Source organism: Barbatula barbatula (genome assembly GCF_947034865.1).
Source record: "Barbatula barbatula genome assembly, chromosome: 14".
In the NCBI taxonomy this organism is placed as follows: Eukaryota; Metazoa; Chordata; class Actinopteri; order Cypriniformes; family Nemacheilidae; genus Barbatula; species Barbatula barbatula.
The window spans coordinates 10,032,311-10,056,489 of record NC_136777.1 but is presented as its reverse complement, the minus strand read 5'-3'; the positions used below and the strand labels follow the sequence as shown (position 1 = coordinate 10,056,489).

The 24,179-nt window shown below is 38.5% G+C and overlaps 1 protein-coding gene across 2 annotated transcripts in view; it reads right to left on the bottom strand.

Annotated features, from left to right (window-relative positions):
• Nucleotides 1-24,179, bottom strand: part of adka (adenosine kinase a) — a 128,303-nt gene that overhangs the window by 48,041 nt on the left and 56,083 nt on the right. For both annotated transcript variants that reach the window (XM_079473335.1, XM_079473336.1), the window contains exons 5-6: nucleotides 16,184-16,356; nucleotides 12,034-12,142 (exon numbers count right to left, since the gene is read on the bottom strand). In XM_079473335.1, the coding sequence (XP_079329461.1) occupies nucleotides 12,034-12,142; nucleotides 16,184-16,356 (282 nt within the window). The remainder of the gene's footprint in view (nucleotides 1-12,033; nucleotides 12,143-16,183; nucleotides 16,357-24,179) is intronic.

The window sequence follows — 24,179 nt, the reverse complement described above, 5'->3', positions numbered from 1 at the left end:
TCGTCTCTGTCTCTCTTCTGCTCTTCCTGCTCGATGACTCATATCTTCCACAGATAATGAGCACGTCACTGAGTGCCACACGACGTCACCTCATCGTTATGTCATCGGCTAATAGCTCTGTTTCTCATCAGTTGTTCCATAAATAGTTACAAGACAGTCTGTGACTTGTGTCTTTCCGTTCTGTACAGCAAATTCTTCACAATGTGCCATTAGGAACCACATTAACTTCATTTAAAGCTTATGCTTCGGGCTTTGTATTGATGTGTGTGATAAACGGACAGTGTCAGCAGAGATGAGGAACATCAAGTGAAGGGCCTTTTCGTGAGTTTGACTGGCACTGCTCTGCTCGGACTGAACAAGTAGAATTTCCTACATGTCCTGAACACAACCCCCGTATCCAGCCAGGAAGCATAAGGCTGCTGTTTTGGATGGAGAACGTCTTGTTTATAAGAGAGAGGAAGTGTGTGTGTATGAGTACAGCTGCACTGCTGCTGCCTTTTCCCCTGTGCCTGGGGACTATAGGATGGGCCCCAGCCAGGTGTGCCAGGTTACAGCCAAAATACAGCTTGATTTGAAAACAATATACAATAAATCAGAGACTTTTTGTTAACAAAAGCTAAAATATAACTCAAGGCAAAAGACATTTCATGTTTCACCAAGCATGTTCGCAAACATTTCTCACAAAGACATTTTATAGTTAGAAAAGAAAGAGCAGGACAAAAAAGGAAAAAGAAAGATTTAGAAAACAAAGCGCTACAGATATTCAGGTGTTTGGTATACTTGCTAACCTTTTTTGATCCACATTGTTGCAAAAGCCATAAAATTTTGGGAAACTCACAAAAAGTGACCAATTGAATAGAAGCCTTTATTGTCATTGTATAGCTCTGTATACAATATAAGGGGAAGTTCACACAAAATTCTACATTGTGTAATCTTTTACTCACCCACATGACGTTAAACATGTTTGGAGAACTTCAGGCGTCATCAGAGCACAAAAAGAGATATTTAGGTGACATCTGAGAGATTTCCAGGCCTCCTCAGACGTCATAGTGTCAGTTTTTGCCAAGGTCCAGAAAAGTAGGCCTATTAAAGACATTGTTAAATTGGTTCATCCGCGCATAGTGGCTCAGTTGAATTTTTTGAAGCGGCGAGAATGTTTTTTTGTGCAAAAAAACAAACCAAAATAACAACATATTCTCCTCTATCTTGTCAGTGTACGGCGCGCGTTCACGAGAACACTTCATCTTCTTCTTGGCGTGAGCACTTTGACGCATGCGTATTAGGTTTCTGACTGACAGCATGGAAAAGTGCTCTCGTCCAAGAAGAAGAAGTGATACTGAGCCACTATACGTGGATGGACCAATTTAACAATGTCTTTAGAACTTTAGGACCATGACAACAACTATAACCATGATGTCTATGAGAAGACCTGGAAATATCTTGGATGTCCCCTAAATATCTTCATTTGTGCTCCGAAGATGCTGGAAGTTCTCTAAACATGTTTTTATTACATGGGTGAGTAATAAAAAAACCACACAAAGTAGATTTTTGGAGGAACTTCCCCTTTAAGAGCATTACTTCCGACTGGTGTTAAAAACAAACATAACAATGGACCAAAAATAAGACTATAAAAATGTGTGCAAAGTCAAATGAAATGCAGGAAATACAAACAGATTAAAAAGGAATATGTGTCTGTAGCTGAACCATTTGTTTAGCAGTATTTGATACAGTAAAGACCTTTAAAACTATGAAATGAACATTAAAAATGAATTGATAAAGAACATGAATAACTTATCGGGCTGAAACTACTCAAATACAAATTAAACTGTTATTTATAAAACTGTAAATGGTAAAATGGATGTGGTTGGTTGTGAGAGCAACAATTTTAAAACCAACAATAATTCAAAATCTCTCTTATGCAATTTTATTTTATAAATGCAAATATTAATAAAATCAAATAAAATATTTGGTTATCTACATTTCCTGCTACGTCACACCATAGGATGCATTTACGATGTATTTGTCAACTAACCCTATTCAGGTGTTTGGTCCAAAAATACATTCAAATGAACTCACTCACATAATTTCTTCACAGTGCTGCTGATACTCAGAGGGATAAAAGAGCAGAAGAAAAGAAGCGAAAAAAAAACAGCACCAGTGTGCACAAAAAAAACATACAACCTCTGTGCATTCTGGAAAAATGTGTCCTATCTAAAAAAGCTTATTCACATTTCACAGGACGGACCGTGCTTAAGTCATACATGGAGGAGGGAACGAGGAAGAGATATGTGCGAACACACAAATCATTACCCATCAACCATGACACGATGGAAAAGGAGCAATCACTCTAGCAAAAGTGTGAATCCCTCCGTACCCAACCCCCCCTTCCTGACATCTGCTCTGTGCCCGAACATCTGCACAGTGTTACTCTGACTCACCCACACATCTAAGATCCATCTCGCACCATCTACCATCGCTAACAAAGGATGACGTGAATAGTGACTTCTCTTTGGGGCCCCGAAAGTGATCGTAAATCAAAGAGAAAACACAATATTAAGCATACCACAGTCCACTCCCTGTGACTGCTCATCAGGGTGAGAGGAAGTTCAGGGCGACTTCCTCTTACGCTTCAGCCCTGTGCCAGCCGAAGCGACGCTGATCGTCCTGAGGGACCAGAAACTTCAACGAGAGATAGATCAACAGCGCGAGATATTTTCAGTGTCATTAAACGCTTAAATCATTCACCATCTATCAAAACCGCTGTCTCTTTGAACCAGATCTCAGCATGTACTTGAAACAGTATTTAACACTCTTTGATATTTTATTGATTCTGTCGTATCAGCTTGCTCATCGCCTCGATGGGTGCAGTAACGTGCGAGTCTCGATGCTCAACGCATTAAGAAACAATCAGCCACGACTTTGTGTGTATCCGGTGAGAGCCGATGCACTTCATCTACCCGCGTGATTTCACGGCCACATGAAAGTTTTAACAGGAGCGTCTCGAAGAGCGTTGATCCCATGTTCAAGGTGGCATGGAGGGGGTTTCAAGACGCTCCCTGAGTCAGGAAACTAAACCTTAACAAGAAGCCTACAGACCTCCAGCGGTATCCACTTATCATCTCTAAATATTAGCCTGACCTCTCAGCCGGTTGCTTCCTCCCCGGGGGCAGACAGGAGATCCCTTTCCATTGGCTGTGGAGAGCACTCTGCCGGATCAAACGTTCATCAAACACGCAAGCATCAGGCTTTGATCACTTTGAGTTCGATTCAGTGACAGGGAGGATTGTGTTTGAAGGAGGTTTACAGCAATGAGCATGAGTGTGTACACTTTCAGGCATTGGCTGCGTTCGAGTGCTGTTCATCTTATGTGAATTTGCTGGAACTTTTCAAGAGCTCTTGCTTAATCTGAAAGTGGAATTTCTAGAGACGGACTTTTAAATATAGCAAAGACCGATACGGCAACTTGCTCTTAAAAGAAACATGATTCTTCAAATCATAATAATGCTTAAAGCTTAAGAGGATTCACCTTAAAATGTAACGCTTTTCATCATTTATTAACCCATATAAAGTGTTAACAAAATAAATCACAACTTTTCAATTCTTCGTCTCTCATATGAATTAATTAAGCATTATTGTCTCAATATGATAATAATTATATTAATAATTAATAGCAAGCACAAAACATAATAAATAGTGAAACGTTTTTTGAATGCAAAGTCACAGAAGTTCAACAGTGACATATTATAACTGGTGTTAAGTGTAAATACATGTTAAAAATGTTAAATACAAATGGTCACACTTCAGTATAGGGGCAATTCTCACCATTAACAAACCCTTAACTACGACTTTCCACCCAATAAACTCTTAATTTGTTGCTTATGAATAGTTAGTATGGTATTTGTTAGGTTTAGGTATTGGGTAGGATTAGGGTTGTAGAGTCATGCAGAATAAGTACTTTATAAGTACTAATAAACAGCCAATATGCAAATGATATATATGCTGATAACTAGTTAATAATGAGAATTGCCCCTATACTGAAGTGTTACAAAACACATCAATAAAATGTAAATATATATGCTGAGGTAAAACAAGAATAATCATGATTATAAATCATAATAAACATTCACAATTATAACTTTTTATAAAAATGATGCAGCTCTCTCACGTCATTCAATACCCGTATCCCTTACTTTCTTCTGCAGATCATTAAAATGGTTCAGCTTCCATTGAATGCACACAACAATCAGACACATTTCACAAAATATCTTACTTTTCCACAGAAAGCTTACTTTTGGGTGAACTGTCCCTTTAATAATGTTTATGGTTACCATGAAGGTCTGCTAGCAGTTATTTTGCCAACTAGGCCAAAAAAAAAAACAGAGACCGTCTAATTGTCAAAACAAAACTGCAAGTGAGCAGAGGAAATGCATGTTAATACCACATGTAAACTGCAATCTGTCACACCTGACCCCTTGTGATCCGAGGTAGATGAGACCAATATTAATGAGCTAATATTAATACCAGATGTAAATGGCGCATTTGGGAGGTCCTGACAATAAATGTGCTGCATGTAGCTTTACATCTATATCTATCTGTACCTGAAGCAGCATTCAGTGTTATAACAAACATTTCTCCACACACGTCAGCTAATGATGCTTCAATTACAATGCAAACATGCCTCCACTGGGTAAACACAGCCACCTATCCCCAACCTGCACAAATGCCTTTCTGATTTGCAGCAAATTAGACACATGGCAAATAACTAACTGACTGCTGTTGTGTTTGCACAACGGATGCATAAATGAATCGGTAAAAGGAGGATAGCGGGGGTAATGGTTAAGATGCGACGTGTGTATAATTGTACAATTAGGCTTTTATCATCACGTTGGACCTCGCCATTACCGACTGCTATTAGAGAAAAATAATAAAATGGTAAACAGATTATAAGTGTCATATTATTACCGCCTGAAATTGATAGATTCATTTAGCAAAGGTTTATGATTCATTTGGCTCTCCCTGGGTACGGCAGTCTAGGCCACTGAATGTTTCATCAGTGTTAGAATCACAATTAGCAGCAGACTAACTCACTCCCTCTAGCAACAAAGTGGAGATTTGATCAAGCTATCAACATATCAAAAAGCAAACAAGCCATGTTTACTGTCAGTGTGACTCAGGAATGCTGCTTATCTCTTTACACTTATACACGTACGGCAAAGGAAGTTTATCAACCACGTATCATCAAACACAAACTCAAAACCAAGTTAAAGTACATAAAGAAATCTCTCTAAAAGGTTTGTCGAGTGTAAAACTGGTCTTTTACTGGGCAAAATATGAATACATAAGTTTTATTAACAAGTACAATCATATTTTTATTAAAATATAAATATACTATATTATTATTAGCACATTTATAATCAGTATTGTCATGAATATTATTATATTCAATGATTTTTATAAAAAGCAGTGTAATTGTTATTATATATTATTATTGTGTTAAATAAAAGTGATAAAAGTGTGTGATTTGAGGTATGAGTTAATGTCCTCACCACAAACAACATAGTGCGAGTTGTGTGCCAAAGTTAAAAGCAAATGGTTAGAAAAATAAAAGTGATGCTTACTTTTGTAAACCACGCTAATTTCGAGAGCGATCCACCATAGTGACCAGCTGCCTGCAGTCACGGGGACGCTTCCAGTCATTTTCTTGCCCTCACTAGCTGAATTTGCATCGTGTGAAGTTTCTGGGTAGAGTGGGGGGGATACAGTTTACAGGGCAGTTGACGCCAGATTCAGCTCAAGGTCAGCAGGAGGGCTGTCTGAGCGAGAGCGCGCATCTGAGCAAAGCAGCGATACCTATGCGGGAGGGATGGCATTGCAAGTCACCTCGGCGAAATCCTTGACAGAACCTCGCGAATGAGGTGTCATTATGAGTATGAAACGCAACCAACCCCCAACCCGGTGCCCAATTTTGTTGCCAGGGAACTCTGATGCCGGATTGGTGAAAAAGAAACAGAGAGGGCGACAGAGAGATAGAGGGAGCGAGAGAATAATGCCACTTCAGGGTGCGGGCTGGCATACTGCTTGCTGTATCTGTTAATGGTCTTTCTCTCCTGCACGGCTGACAGTATTTTAGACGCAGCTCAACCTGCTTTGTGTGCACCATAGCACTTACAAGTCTGAAGGCAAATGCACAATGTGAAAAGTGAGCTATAGATAGAGTTAGAAAAAACAGACATCCTCCCTGGACGAAACATCCACTCAGTGGAACTGGCACACGCCTGTAAGTGTCAAGAGCTTCTCTTTTATGTCCCTGGGCTGTTCTAGAACCATCTGCAGCTGGGGCCCTCAGAGGCCCGCCTGGCTCCGCTTTTAATTATCTTCATCTCTCTCACACTTCACCACACCCCCTATGTTTCTATCCCCCCTGCAACGCGACTATAGGGGGCTGCCTTGCTGCCTACATAGGGAGCAGCCCACTAGGGCGGCATCCTTATCACCCAATTTGATTTGGCATGCATACTTATTTTCACAGAGCTTGTCACAGTGCATTCTGGAATTGCCTTTTCTGTAAAGAATCCTTGGTGCATTATTAAACTGCCTAGCATCCATCACTTGAACGGTCTTAAAATGCAGTCTCTGGGCAGCTCTCAAATTTATGAACACCTTTGAAAAACAAATAAAAAAGGTGCTGCTGTCTCTTTAAGAGAACGGTTCTGTGTCAGTGTCTTCAGAGACTGTTCACGGAATAGAAAGGACTGACACAGTAAGGTTAATACTCAGGAGTAATGCATTACACGCTCACCAACAGAACACTGCTGTGATTTTATGTCAAGGATGGTTGTTATAAACAACAATCACAAAGTACAACACATCTGCCATAAAATACAAAAACCAAGAATAGAAACACAATTCACGACCCTCTGTTCTGTCTTTCCCTCTTAGAAATCCATCTCCATTTTGTGTGTGTGTGTTTTGCAGCTCTGCTGCTGTCTCTCATTACTGCTCACTGAGGAACACTCTGCCTGAGGATTCTGATTTCCTAGCAACAGCCTGCCACCAAACATTTGGCACAAGTTCAACACCCCTCCCTCCTTCCCTCTTCCTCTTCTCCAGTGAAAAATGGCTGTTCTGCCTGCGTGCTGTCCTCTACCGTGCCACGGTGGCAGAGCAGCACACGGCCCGGCCCCAGCTTGTATTAACTCTCTTCACGTCCAATTGCGCCCTTCGGTAGCGGGCGCGCTGGGAGTCGGCGGCAGGCATCATTAATCAGTGTTTTACTGCACAAACTCCCCAACGCTAATCTGATTTACAGATGAATGAAACTGAGGAAAGAGGGAGGGATGCAGAAACAAGAGGCAGAACAGCAATGCAGAACATTGCATTCGATATTTACAGTGCTCGCAAGAACTTTGTTGATGTCCTTCGACGTTCTGGTTAATGATTAATGTCAAGAGGGAATTCAGCCTGAACGTGCCATTTCTTTGTAATGCTTTAGGAAATGTAAAAATCTTATATCTTATATCAGACAATCGCGCGCAAGTTGTCAGGCAAAATGTGTCTGTCAATTATTGAATACAAAAAATGAGTAAAATTATATTATGCTGCTATGTAAATCCAAAATACAATTACCAATGATCTATCGATAAAGAACGTCACAATATTTACTGCTTATGTAATGATCAAGACAAGTAAAAAACAATTAAATTATAAAAAGCATTAATAAAAATAATAATAATAAATACAAAATTATTATAATAATTCTTATAATACAAATATTATTGTATTATATTATAATAACTATATTACATTCTAGAGGTATTAATTGTAATTATAATGGACATGAATAGGAATAATAGTTTCATATTAACATATACTTAAAATAATATAAATATTACATAATCGAATAATGTATTTTAAAATAAGTTATCATTTTTAATTCCTTATGTCCATGAATGATAATTGATTATTGATAATAATTATCGAGTTGAGAAACCCCCGACTTAAACTGACAAAATGTTCAGCACTGACATACAGCAAACATACAGTAATTTTGCCATCATAATACTTGCATCCTTAAACGTCTTTGTTCTAACATCCATTTGCATAAGGCATTATAATTAGCGCTGTCTGCCTTGCATACATTCAACCATTTGTACATTCATACAATTTAAAGCAATTACATGCTGATTCATTAAATAAAAGAAGTCGTGTACGGAGTGTCACGACAACGCCAAAGCGGTGATGATGCAGCATATCATTTGCATACAGTACAACACAAGCCTAAAAACTAAATGTTTCATTTTTATCTGCTTTACAAGCACAGGTAGAGTATTTATTTCAGAAAGCGCTAACCCAGTCTCTCAAATAAATGCCAATAAATGGCAAATTTAAATCAATCCCCAGGGTTAAAGTGAATGGGTTGCATGGTTTCATGTTCACACAGTGATGTCTTCCACTCGGAACACAAGGTCAATGGAGATTACTGGTCAAGGAGGACTCCCTTATCACTGGACTAAGGCACGCCACAGTGCATTAAGTGGAAACGGTGCTGGATGGTCTCTACTCAGCCCTCTTTAAAAAACAATCTCAGCAAAATGCGCCAACGGAGGACTATCAAGCAGACCTCTGCACTCAGGATGCACAATATGTCCTTGTTTACCATTAAACAAGTCAATCTCACTGAATACCTAGAGGTGCTTGGGAAAAAACAAAGCGGCTTTAAGCAATGCCATGATACAATATGTCGGGGCCGTGACCGAGGTCTGTGACGCCGTAAAAAGCAAATAATAATTCTGGCAGTAAACTGAGGGTCCAACCCAACTAGCTATCCCCCATTGCCAAAGGGGGATAGGAGAGAATATGGGCAGATCTCAAGAAGTCCAGGAAGTGGGCTGAGGTCTGACCACGGTATTGTGATCTCCGAGTACAGATGGGCTCATACGGTTGCCAATTAAACAGTGATTACATATTTGCACAGACACCCAATGATAATTCCAGTCTCGTTCGCTTTAAGCCAGCCAACTTAGTTGATCTGTGGCATATTTGCATTTTGAATGAATTGGGAATGAATTCAGACAGTACATTGTGTAAGCAGACGAAAGGAAATAGAGTCACCGAAGAGCGTAAGGTCAGCAGAGAGACAGACAAATGTGGCTTGATGCATAACATGGACAGACTGGCTGGTGCCACAGCATGCGAGGGTTATATGGAAGAGGAAATCACTTACATAACCCTGCGTCAGTCTTATAGAGACTTCCAGATAACCAGCAGGAGAACGAGAGAGCTCGGTTTCTTTGATCAACCAGTTCAAACAGATCTCACACCCAGCCAAAACAAGCATCCGAATCCCCTTTCAGAACAAGTTCGTGCAAAACAAAGGATTTGAGCCTCAAAGTTAGCAGGCATTCAAAACAGAACTTGGGGAACAAGTGGATGGCGTCCATCTTTACCTGCTCACAGCCAGAAGTGGAATTCAGGGGGTGACCCCCACCAACAAGCGAAAGACGATCCGGTAATGAACTTTCTCTGGCTGGATAATCAATTCACACTCCTGCACCAGCACCATCCAGCCTCTGGCCAAAAACAGAGACAGCCAGAAAGAAACGGAGAACCAGAAAATGGGGTCTGGAGTAGTCATGCAGCACGGCCAAATGCATTAAACATGGAGAAGAAACCTGCAGAGCACCTGGAGAAGCTGCTATCATGGCCCATGGAGGGAAAAACAAGCCGGCCTGTTGGGAAGCCGGAATTTAAAGCTCAGACAGGCCAAACAGGGCATCCACAACAGAAACTATGACTGCTCCCTCAGGATCGCTGTCAAACAAGCCATACCAAAAGCCTGACAACACATTCAATAAACATGTGCTTGCTCTCTTCGTTTCCTTCACTTTTAGCTACTCATCCAAAGGCACAACTTGACATAGATCTCAACGTTCAGCCGACGCTTACGCAACAAGCGTGCTTAAAAAGAAGTGAGGGCAGAAACGAGCCATTGGAGCAGCAGAGCCATTAACGCACTTTCCCATGAACATCAGTGTATTCAGCCAAGTTCTAATATACAAAGGCCGTCAACACCGAACGGCTACTCCTCAAAATTAGTGTATAGCCTCAAGCTTCCTATTCAGCAAACGGCGACAGAATGGAAATCGTTTAATCAGGGACGAGAATGATTTCATTAGAGCGTTGCGTTACAATGGCTGCCAAATTGAGCTTCAAAGACCGACTCCTGCTTCGAGGTTAATCACTGCCCTACAATACAGGTATTCAGGAGTGATGTCCAAGCCTGCGCGGATGCCAGACTCTACTGTTGGTGAATGGAGCTTACAGCAGGTACAGGCCCATGTGCAGAGCCATCCCAATCACATTTGCAATGGCTCATTAACAATAAGGTCGGAGTGTAATGGGGTCGCTCGTTTCACACCAACCTTGATTACCGGTAATTACCAGCAACTGCTTTCTGCATCTATCGCTCATCGTCGTGTACTCAGATTCACGACGATGATTGTATTACAAACTCAGATTGACTGACAAAGCGGATGGAAGATTCGAACGTAATATTGTCTTAAAGCTTTCCTCTAAAACTTTAAATGTTTATATCTTCATGTCTTCGTTAAATGAGACCTAACTAACCTTTCTCCTGTGAAATTGTATTCAACAGATGAAATGATAAAGCTTATGATCACTTGTTCATTCCTAATGAATCGTTTTTCAAGATTGTAGAATAATGGAAAACTCAAAACAATAATGGGATGAGGAGAATTATGTTGACTAAAGAAGCTATTTCATTTAATAGTGCCTACAAAGAAGCTAACATTTGCCTTGACTTTGCAGAACTGGCATTTTATTCAGCTAGTTTCCCAGAGATGCTTCTCTAACATAATTGAAGTAGTTCGCACCTATGGTGGGCTCTTATTGGCTGCCTTTTCCTCGTTATTTAGTCCAAATCACCCATTCTAAAAACGTTGTATCAAATATAATTTTAACTTTCTAATGTATTCAGAATAACTTTTTTGTCTACAAAAAGTTCTTGCAAGTAGGTAAATAAAATAACTCGTATAATAATAATTAATAATAATAAATAAAAATAATAATTCTTACAATAAAACAAATCCTGTGTAATTCTATTATTTTTAATAGGTAATTCATTACATATTTTTGATTATAATAATAAATAATAACAACCATAATAATAAATGCAAAACAATTGTAATAATGTATATATTTAAATAATAATTATTTCATTATAATATAATAATTCTACAATATTAAATTATATATTCAATAATTAAAGATATGTGGTAATTATGCTTTATTATATTACCTACGTCTTATTATGCTTATTATATTACAGTTCCTATAATAAAATCACATCTATAAAATTGTAAGTTACTATAATAATGAACATACATAGTAATAATATTTTAATTTTAAACAATCCAAAACACTTTGCTTGTTGACAAAATTTGTAATGCTCTCTTATTTTTTAATCATTATTCGTTATTTAATGGTGTTGCTGTCCTTCTAAAACCTGTGATGTTTATTTGTAATTAACTTAAGTTTAGCTAAAAGGCTAAAGTTGCAAAAAGCGAGCTCACATTGTAAACAGAAGCATACTGTGACCTTCGGAGGCAGTGAGTCATGCTGTTCCTCCTTGACCTCTTGACTCACAGGTCACAGAGCAATCAAATGTGCTTCAGATGACATCATCTCCAACCCTGAAGATCCACTCACGGACACAGGCTTCTTACGTTCAAATGACACGTTGCATCATTTTAAGGGCATGAAAATGGCACTTGCTATAGACCAGTGGTTCGGAACAGAGGTTTTGTGACGTAGCTCAAAAAAGTTTCTTCAGGTATCAGGTCAAAAGCAAAATCTCTTATCCTTCATCAAATGAGCACTTACATCAAGATGCCTGCTTTGAAAGCTTGGCTCAGAAAAGAGAAACAAACAGCCAGCATCTTCCAATTTGACAAAGTGACGAGCACATGATGAACTGGAAAAGTCGGAAGTATCAAGAGAACCATTTTGACTTACAGCAATGTAGTAGACATGGGCTTTTTCGACAAGCTTCCAGTTCTCCTCCAGGTCGAGGTGTTTCTCCTTTTTGTAGCAATTAGCTGCAGCGAGATTTGCGACAAGGGACCTAACAGACAAAAACAGAAAACATAACAGTACATCAAAGTGTCATGAGTGTAAAAAGACCTTAATATGGATGACCCAAGAGAGAGAGATCGGTATTGAAAATAATACAGTAGGAAAAACAAACAAGCATCAATTTATAGTGATCTCTGACGTTTCACATTATAGCTGTATAATGTTCAGCTATTACTGCAAATTCAAAACCTGATTACTTTTACATTTATATTCATAAAATATAAACACTGTCGTCTGAAACCCAGAAAAATGTTGTTTAAAATGAAGCAGGTAGGGCAAAAAAACAAATCCTCCATTAGCCTGACTGGCGCAGCAGAAAAATGCCTTAATGTTAAACATTAATTTTAAGTTACATATTGAAAACCTCTATAAAAACGCAACAGAAGGTTGTAGAGAAAAATTGTATCTTCGAATTATCATCATCAAACGACCCAAAGGCACCGTGTCTATTTCTCATAACACCAATGCCTATTATCTTTTCTTAAATGGCTTTATATGAAACAAACTACATAATGCATTGGAGAGAGCGGCTCTATCTTCAGGGTGATTGTGTAAATGATGTAGCTTCTTCCCAAGTGAAACGCGCTGCTGCCGTACCTTTGTAAATTGCTGTAGGCGGAATACGCCAAACATATGGACTATGGTTTTCTAAACAGCTGCTTAGTGTCAGCGCTGGCAGAATTAAATATCAACACGTTTTTTTCTTATTTATCTCCATTTTTTAAGTGCAAATGCCTTACAAGACCTTTCCCATAAATAAATGAACAAACAAATCAATAATGCAGGAGAACTGCGAAAGTCCACCGGGACTGCTGTTTCTCCATTAACCTCCCGGTGGTCCTCGCATCAACAAAAACAACTAATTCCACTTTGAAAAACAACCACTCTCATTATTCACTTGTTACTGAGAGGATGCGGTCCCAATGGGCCGAGCCGGTACAATGAACCAGCATTAGCCTTAGAGAAGAAGTGCTGCTGTACACAGTCAAGCCACAAATGAGAATCAATAGACCTGCGGTTATATCTTTTGAGAGAAAGCGAAGAGGTGTAACGGAAACTGCACAAACCGAGTTTGCATGAACAAGTCATGGAAACCAAAGAGCCGGTTGCTTGCTTGTCAAGAGCTGAAAACATACAAATCAATATTTAACTGCATGCAAAAATACAATATGAAAAGGGTTACTCTGTCTTTAAAAGCCATTTAACATTTGAAAACTGGAATGCACGCGAATTTAAAGACTTATAGGAAAACGCAAGGTGGCCCCGGGTGTTAATCAAAGTCAAACCCATTTAGGCAGCCAGATTTACAGTATTTAGAGTAACTATTAAGAGTGCCAGAGTCACGCTGGTCTAACCCGGCAGACTCTTCTCCACGCTATCATTACCGCACACAGCGAGAGGCGGTGGTGAGAGGAAGGGCAGACCTCTCGCTGCAGGCTGGACACCCTTGACCTCTCCCCCCGCAAGCCGGCCTGAAATCAGCAGCCTTTAACACAGCTTCCTGTCTGCCCTGTCTCACCGGCATCTGAATAACGGGTTTTCTTACGGGTGTGCGGTGTAGCTGCAGGGGGAATGTATTGAGAAAGATATTGATCAGACCTCTTTTAGACACTGAGCTGCATGTCTGAGTCTCCTGTAATGAAGGGGTCTGCTTGGACAGGCTAGATTCTAATGAGAAGAGTCTCAGAAGGCCAAGCTGACAGCTTAAGCTTGTTCTGATTCAATCGGTCTCTAAAGAACAGGATTTCAAAGGTCTCTGACTTATTCGTAGACAAACATCTTTTCTTTAGTGTCATTCCCAAAGAAATAAATCAAATTTCTAGATTTTTTTATGAAAATCAATGTTTTCGCAAATAGAATATTTAGAATAATAGTTGCCAATATTTTCAATATTTCCAGTATTTTCTTTGCCCTTGATAGATTTTGGAAACCCTGCATTTAAAAGAAGTTTTTAATGAAAATGAAATGCTGGCCACACACATATGAGTTCAGGTGTCCACAAAGCATGCATTGTGCAACCCAACAAAAATATTTCTACAGCACGTGCCCCGCAAACAAAAATCCCAAAATAAAATTCCAGGACGAACTGCAGTACCGCTCATTCATCATCCGGCCGCAAAAAGTGAAAGAGAGAGAGCACACCTGTGGCACAATAGTTTGGTTAGTAGCTCTGATTAAAAGCCAATAGCACGGCTGATGTCATGCAAAACATGAAAAGCAGATCGCCATCTAAACGCTCACCAACCGCCTGCAGTGCATGTGAGGGACATCTATAATTCATTCGATGTCACTTAACACAAGTGTCCGTGTAAGAGCATGCGGTTTTATAGTGAATACTTCCATCCTAAAATAAGAGTTGTTTACTCACCCCTATGCTGATCCAAACCTGTATGCTATTTTTTATGGAACACAGTAGTACAAATATCTGAGGAATGTAGCACGTTCCATACAGCAGCAGCAAAAAGTGACCATGTGTTTTTGTAGGGATGCACTGATATGTAAATATTGACATTATCTTTATATTAATATTAAATTCCCTAAGACTGAAACAAAAGGCAAAAAGTAGACAACTGCGATTATTTGAAAACATTGACTGCAGAAAACAAGGTAATTTTTTATCCCCTGAAAATCATGTTCCAAGCCAACTTTAAACTATTTAATGATTCTTGAACCTTCAAACTTTCCTGCTATATTATTTATTTATTTATTTAATAAACAAAATATAGATGTTCTTACAGAGCAACCCAGAAACGTGTTCTTAATAGCAACAAAAGCTATCGGCAAACAACATTCATAAATATGTATCTACATCAACAATGCTTTGCTAATAGCAGTAAGTGAATGATCATGACAGAAATAAAGTATTGTACTGTATTTTAACTGTGAGCAGCATGCAGCTCAAGAAGTTTAACCAGAGGAAATTATTTATGATTTATCGGCTACAATATATCGGCCTACATTTTATTATCGATCGATAATAAGGTGCATCCCTAGTTTTTTTTGCATTACACTCCATGCATATTCGGTGATGTACAGATTTATATTTGTTATATTGCTGATTGAATTAATTTGTAATCTTTTAAGTTTTCTTCAACATAATTCACCCCTTGAACAAAACATGTCTAGTCCACATTCAGGTTGGTGCATCCTGTAACAGATGTACTAAGAAAAAGTAAGCGCAGAAAAGTAAAAGCATACAGGTTTAGAAAATACGTTTTGTTAGTAAACTACTCCTGATTGTTTGAAACCTTGAATCTACAAAACTGCCACTTAACAGGAAATGTTTTCAATAATTAAAAACTGAGTTGTTAAAGGAACAGTTCACCCCAAAATGAAAATTCTGTCAAACAGTTATGGAGCACTTTTTCCTACAATGGTAGTCAATGGTGGGGCCAAGAACTGTTTGGTTACAAGCATTCTTTCAAATGTCTTTTTCTGTTATCATCAGAACAAATACATTTTTATTTTTATAACAACTCGAGGGTGATTAACTGATAACAGGATATCTATTTATGGCTTTCATCTTTTTTGTTAAATGTTTGCAGAGCCCTGAGAAAAAAAAACATGGTATAAAACATAGTAAAGATTTGTGGGAATAATTCAAATCCTGAAAAACATAGAAAGACGGTTTCCATGCAACAGCAACAAATTGTTTTACAACTTATAATATTATAATTATAGCTCTGCATTCTGTTTTAAGCACAAGATATGTGAAATGTGTATTTTTCATAAATACACCCGTCTTCTTGTAGGTAGCACTTAATTCTACCCAAACCATTTCACGTCTCTGCTCAGTCATGGAATTTATCACCCTTCAGGGCCAAGTCATGCGGTGTATCAAAATACCTCTGCGCTGATCTAACCCCGGCAAATAAATAAATAAAGAGCTCTGGCGGAAAAGACCAGAACAGTCGGCGAGGGAACAGCGAGTCCCAACACATAGTGAGGTGGGGTGTGTGAATGTGTGTGCAGGGGGGTGTTATCCTGAGGAAATGATAAGGGCCCTCCCTAGAGGAAAGGGGTGTCTAACCTGTTGTCGCCAGTGATGCAGGCAGCACAGGTCCCCGTGGGCTCCTCGCTCTGTTCGTAGTAGCGGGCGTCCACGTGGGCTTCCTCTGCCTTCTCTTTCAGGATCTTGCCGAACTTATCCTTTCCGATGCAGCCGAAGAAGGTGGCCACGTTGTGTGGCTCTTGGATCATCCACTGAAAGGAAGGACAGATCGAGAGGGTGGGGGTGCGGGAGGAAAGAGAGGAAGAGAAGCGATTATCGTACAATGTAAACACGAGATTCCATAACTGAGAGTGAAACAGTCTGGAATTCACATATGCAGCTCTGGGAGGCTATGTATTGACAATTCCTGGAAAGGAAAAGGGACTGTGTTTGGGGGAAATAGCTATATGAATACCTGCTTATGCAATGGAACGAGCAGTGAAAACAGGAAGTAATAGCAAGCTGATAAGGAGTGCAAACAAATAAAAATTCTCAGATAAGGGGTATAAAAAACAAAAAGGCGACCAGGAACAATAAGCAATCAATCATTTGTACAAAATTTTTTGTGTTTTTAGTACTTATGTTGTCAGAAGGAACACTGTAAAGTCTTGCAGAAAAATTGACCACAAACATTTGTGACTCATCCTGCACTACAAAGATTTTGGTCCAATCAAATTGCTCTTAGTGTGCAAGCAACCACATGCAACCAATCAGAATGTGGCAAATCATTTTTAATTGCTTGTGTGTGACTAAAGCCTATTAGCCGAGAAAATAAACATCAAGTCTGATCGAAAAACCTGTCACATACTATTGGAATAATGAAATAAGATACAGGATAGGATGGCTGTGAGTCTGGGTTGTGTTAAACTAGATTTAAGTGGAGCACTAATTCCTGCACCCTGGACCAGGGCTCACCACAAACACTGTGTGACATTGCCACTTTTATTGGGATGATGAAAAGGTCTTTCCAGGTTTTTAGTGCTCTGGGGTTTAACCTCCAAAGATTTATTAGTGTACATGGTGCTACGTTTGCTGCTTTTACTGCAACCTTGCAATGTCTGTTGATACGGCCCCTTGTGAATGAGATCCTGTGCTTCAGAGATGACCTGTATATATGAGAAATTAATCACTTGTACCAAATAATTGTGTTTGTCTGTACAGGAGTCTGTTTACGGTGGATGTACTTCTGTACTGTCAAAATGACCTTTGGACATTAAAACCCCCTAAAGCTGCTGATAAGACAAATGCAGTATGTATATTTAAATGCAGTGCTCTTCCACTTTTAGACAATTCAACAAGTGTTTGAATCCCATTTAACCTTTTCTTTTGAAGAAAAAACTAATGGAAATGGACTGGATCATAAAATTAGAACACATCAAGGTGGTTGGAGTGTAATGGGTAACAAAGACAAAAGTGACTTGCAAGGTTATTGTGGTTTGCTAAAACCAAAAATTTCAAAACATTTCTTTTAATTGAAATCAAATCAAATATTTGCATAAATATTATTTGAAAAACTTAAATTAAATTAAAAGTAGGAATGTTGCCTCAGCAAAAAACTGAAACATGTTTATTGACTAAAATTATTAACTTGAAAAAACTGAAAATCTAATATAAAACTAAATTCAACTTGTACAGCAACATTAAAAACAAATTAATAAATAGGTCTGTCGAAGAATAAATCGCATCCAGAATAAAAGTTTGTGTTTACATAATATGTCTGTGTACGGTGCATATTAATTTGGTATTTATAAAATATGCATGTATGTGTATGTTTTAAGAAAATTTTCCAATATAAAGGTTAATAAACATGATTTAGTTATAAACATACAACTAATATTAATTGAAACTGCAATATAACTCAACAAATTGAAGGTACATTATAGATTTGATCAGTTTGTGTGTTCAAACCCACAATCTTTGTGCTGGTAAGACACTGCTCAACAAATTGAGCTACAGGAAAGTGTACCACAAACAGCACATTACAACAGAGTCAATCAGTTATTAAACTAATTCTATTTTTATGAAGTATCAAAGTAGATCTCTAATAATTATAACCTTTGAAAGTTGGACCTGAGGAAAAGGTTGTTCACACACAATCTCAATGCAAGCTAAGCTTGAGCATTTCTGAGGAGGACCAGCAACTGAGAAGCACCTCAACAGCATGATGTTTCCACCATCACGCTTCACAGTTGGGATGATGTGTTCCTGCTGATGAGTGGTGCTTGGTTAACTCCAAACATAGTTTAGTCTGATGGCCCAAAAGCTCAATTTCGGTCTCAGCAGACCATACAACCGTTACCCAGCTGGCTTGAGATTCTCTCACAAGCCTTCTAGCAAACCAGACCAAAAATGTCATATTACTTTTTTTTTACAGTGGGTGCTCTTTGCCACTCTTCCATTAAGCTGTGACTGGAAAAGCACCCAGCCAACAGTAACGGTATCCACAGTCTCTCCAGTCTCAGCCACTGAAGCTTGTACAGTAACTCAGAGTTAACTCTGGTCCCTTGGTGGCCTCCCACACCACTCACACAGTTTGTAAGGACAGTCTACTCTTATTAGATTTACAGTACAGCTGTGCAATATACTTACTTTCTCTTCTTTGCTGATTTAACTATACTCCAAGGGATATTGAATGACTTGGAAAGCTTCTTGCATCCCCCTGGCCTGTGTTTTTTAATTACCTTCACGCCTCACCAAAAGACTCACCAGAAGTTGGATTTTCCAGATGCAAGTTTAGAATCAGTGAAAAACCCTAAAATACACAAATGTTACCATTTTACTACCCATGTGACAACTATAAGATTGGATTTTAATGACTTTAAAATCAAACCGCATCTACTTCAGATGTTTGAACTAAAAGTGTCATAATATCCATGCAGAATCTAGCCCCTCCTCCCATCTCCAATGGTTCCTGTTGCTGCTGTGTGCTACCCAAACACATACAGACCGCAACACTCACATGTAACGCATTGACACGCTGTGTTGCGTTTAAGTGGTTTGCACCAGGTGCAGTTACTTGACAGCAAAACAATTTTTTCAGCTCTGTAACCTGAACGCTACACAACACATACGCATCTAACAGTGGAGTGGGAATCAGCAGGGAGCTGGAGATACAGTGTTATATAGTCATTAGGCTCATAATGCTGATATTATTACTAAATAATCATTTAATCATAATTATTTGACCCATTAAATTAATTTCAGATTTAAAGATGTAAATGTAATTATCATAATCAGACTGTACACTACATACCCCAATTTATTAAATAATCACAAGAATTCGATTTCATTGGAATTATTTAATACATAAACAAGGCTCAATATTAAGGGTTTTTTACTGGCCCGGTTGGGCAAGTGATTCGAATTTTTACTGGCCCCACCTTAAAAAGTAATAAATAAATAATACTGTCTAGTTATTTTTATTTTTTTACCTACGTAATGTCAATAAATAAGGTAATGATATAAAAACTACAAGCTAAAACTAATCAGTAAGTTTTCAAATAAAAAAGTATTAAAGCACAAGTAACTGTAATAAAGCAAACATACAAAAAAAAATTATGAGCGCTTTTCAGATGTTTCAGGTTGATCTATCAGGTACAGAAATTAAATAACCAAAATGTAGGAGATGCAGCTTTCCGTCAGCGTGCAAATCATACACACAGCCCATGAGAACCGAATAGAGTTCTCTTTTGCGTCATCTTGAGAATATGGCAAGGCAAAAAACGTGCAAATGATTAACTTTCGTGGCGATACAGCACTGGCCCGATCGTGCAACTGACAGTTCTCTCAACTGGCCCGAAGGTCTCTGTCGAGCCCTGATATAGCACACAAAAGTGATTACAATTAATTGTAATATGACAATTAATCACTGTAATGGCAATAATTAGACAATCGTAAAAAAACTGAAATTGTATGAATGTGAATGTTCTATAAGTTTTAATAAAAGGTATAGTGATTCTTCGTTTAGTACATAGTTATTCTGTACTGAAATACATTGTGATCTTTTAGTTCTTTCTTTCATCTGAACACTTCCATTCTTAGCTCATTCTGAGCTTGAAGTGTAAGATAAGCAAATATACTTCTCTTTGCACTGACTTTCTCTGAATTTTGGTCAATCCAGTTTCCCCAAATATTTACAAAATATTCCTAAAAACCTCCTAAAATATATATGCTCTTGCTGAATATCGATTGCACGTATTTTTTCAAATATCCTACATTTTTTTCTCACCTTCCCCATTGTAACAATCTAAATGTCAGCACTGTGATTCAAACATAACACACATCTTTGACCGGGTCATTTAACCGACAGCAGAGCGCTCGTGGCAGCTGATTAGCAGGAAAGGGGTGGGGGTGGAGCTTCTAATATGCCACTGAAAGCAGCTTGGCACAGCACACACCTTTGTTCCGACTCACATAATCAAAGCCAACTAAAAACTCTGGCCAATCAAAAAGGGTTGCCGTGATATCCCAGTCTATTCATCTCCATCTACTGCAATAACACCCCAGCACGCCCAATCCCCCCCCACCCTGCTGACAATTACTTTCAAATGGAGATTTAAATAAAAGATACGTCCATTAAGACAAAGAGCGATCTGCAGGGTCGCAGGGATGTCGGGCTGTGGCAGGCGTAAGGGATATTCATGCTCAGTCACATCCCAATTACCCGCCAGCAGCACTGGCAGGGTGTGAGCAAGTGTGCGTGAGGGAAGCTTCATTACAGAGGGGGATGAAGTGCTGAAATTAAACAGCAGTGTCTCCTGCTGCGCTGCGCCCTCCGGCCAGGAACACGCAGGCCTGGCTCTGACATAACGTACTTGTACGCGGGGACATGCACGACTGTCTAGATATGATGCACGCACGCACTTGACCTGCATACATTGGGTTTGTGTGGAATGCAAAATTACAAGAAACAAATCAATTCTGCGAAAGCAGATTGTAGAGGAAACTTTTTGAAATATTAAAGACAAATGTGCTGTTGGTGGCCGTTATGGTTATTAAACAAACCAGTCAGAACATCTCATTTTCAGAACAGCGTGTATAGTATTGCAGCACCATGCTTGGCACACGCTGACCAGTTGATGGGCTAAACCTCCAAACCTCTACAGCACAAAAATATTTTGATTCAATTATAAAAATGACTTGAAAATGTGAGGAACATTACGAAGTTTCATATTATGCCATTTCCTTATTATGCCATAGCTGAAGGGCATTCATTGTTATAGATGTGAGGGCTCTTGCTTTGGGAAAAGACCCAGCACGAGTCCCAGCATCCACCAGCTGCCTCTCCTTTCAGTCACATGGTTGCCAGAGGACAAACAGAGTGCTATGCTGTCCAAACAATGGTCTCTAAAGAGAACCTCAGGTACACTCTGATGTATCAATCCGTATGAAAAAAAAATCACAACTAAGGCTTTTTGTAATGCTGTGTTGTAAGCAAAATTATAAAGTAGCGACGGACATTAATGATGAAAAATGTTACGTGCAATAACTTGCTAAATGTTTGGCACACGCCTGGCCAAAAGTTAACTTCTGGTCTGTGTTTGTTTATCAGTCTGGGTAGTGGCTTATAATAAAACAGTTAATATTTGAATCCATTTAGATTAATATTAATTTATATTCTATTGTATATTCATTTTGTTAAATTAACTGAATGGGTTTTGTTACTTTGTAGCATCTAAGTTTAGCCAACTAATGGTTCTTAGCGCAAGTTGCAAAATTGTTATGTTAACTTATATTTTTAATAACTTTTAAGTTAAAACAACAAATCATTTTTACTATGTTCTGGCAAATCCCAAAATAATGCTGGCTGGACATACTTTTAACTTGCTAGCTAATGTAATTTACCAGATATAACTTTTGCTTGTTATCAGAAATAATCTGCATGGACTTCATTATTTGCAGATGTGCACCGGAAGTTAAGTTTGGTGCATTTGTTTATGTTGCTGCTTTGAAACTGTCTATATGCAATATGATAGTGCTTTAAGTTTATATTCATTAAAATGATATTAATATATTTTAAAATTACATAAATAACATACTGTACAATATCCACATCTATCCTGAGGATAAATAAATCTGCATTAAACTTTAACTATTGTGACTATTCATATTCTTTATCTTTTGAAGTTTAAAAATCAGTCATTTTTTGCAAACCATTATAAAATCTTTATGCACACATTATCATGGTCCAAAAAGTTGATATATCTTGCAGCCCTTTTATGAAGTCAGTTTTGTTTAGGTTAATACATTAACTATGGAACGGATATTTTCCAAATGCAAACTGGAAAGTGTCTTAATACTTAGTTCTTATTTGAAATGATTTTATTGCTTGAAATATGTTCTTGTGCGTATCTTTAAAGACCTTAACTTTGGCCTCTTTTTCGCCATCTCAGTTTGAAACATAAAATTATATGAAAGTTATTATGTATAAAGTTGTTTTCTTTACGTGGGTTGTGCTTTTGCACTGCTGCTATGCACTGATGAATCCGAGCTCTGTGTTTAATGACTGACTGCTCACACCGCATAAGAGCACATCTGTACATCAATGTGACAGTAACATGTGACCGTGTCTATACCAGATACACGCCAAATGTTTAAAAACATCACTTATATAGAATCAATTGTAACGTTTGATATCGCGTCGCACCTGATGTAGACAAAAACTCTAAATGCATGGAATACATGGACAATACCACCTACATTACATCCTACAACTTAATCTGACTACATGAAACAAAGACTGACTACATGAAAAAAATTAAATCACGATAGTGAAGTCTTACCTGCTAGTGCAATCCTTTCAAATATCGGAGCCAACTCTCAAAATCCTTGTCGATATTTGCTTTTGCTTTAGCATGAAGCTATCACTTTAGCTATCTCGAGCGCAAGTTAACTTTACTTTTAACAACAGATGATTCCCCAGATTTAATCAGTGTCAGAACTTAATAGAAATTAAGATGCAGAGATCACTTTTAAACATAGCCAACTAGATCAGTCATCCGGACCTTTGCTTCGTTCCATCCGGACCACAAGATAATTTCAAACATTTAAAACTTTTGACTATTTTGGTTGTTTAAATTGATCCGCGGGTCTTCACAACGGATGATCACATCACACGTGCTCTCATGAACATTATGTACTTGATCTTTTCTATATTTTATACACTATATCCAATTGGGCTAATTGATTGCATATTTATTTATTTTCAAAAAACATATTGAAAATTTATTTCAGATTTCTTTTACCCCAAAATTATTGCGGATTAGCACTTTAAAATAACGCCACTTGGTAAGATAGATATCTTATATAATGCAATGACATGCATACAGTACATATTTATTTGTGCAGCAACAAAAATGCAGACCATGTCTCATGCATAAAACCAAACAAACTGCGCTAATTCAGGTCGAAGTACAACATAACCCAATTTTGAACTATAATCCTTAGAAAAGCCTAATGTACCTCATGCCAGGGGCTTAGAAAGGAGGTTTAAGCACAATGTCTGATTACGGTAGGCTGTTTGGCTGAGCTACGGAAAGGCGAAATTAGATTAATTTGCTTTTGACACACTGTAATAATCTAATAGCATTTAGCTCAGTGAACCCAGCCTTAAACAATGGTAGTGAATTCTCTTTAACCTGAAAAGCTCCAGCATCCAGCCAACATGTCTCAGGATTAAAAGCCCTCTGTAACCTGACGGATGCAACTCCAATTACAGGCTTATCAAACTGGCAAAAACCGCAGCACAGCTATTTATAGACCGAACAGAAATAGTCCGCCAGTGCCTGTCTGCCTGCCTCTCAAAAGTGGCCAAAAGGCAATCTGGCCCCTCTCCGCCCGCGTTTGAGGTGCGTGTCGAACGACTCGTCTGCAGAACGTTGATGAGCACCCTCTGTGTCCCAACGCGGCTGTGGGATGTGACTGATACACGTTCTGTGTTTACGTGTCAGTTTTGAAGCTAACCGAAAGCAGCACTTGACAAAAAAAGAAGGAAAGATGTGAGAGGAGAGAGAGAAAAATGAAAATGAGTCATATC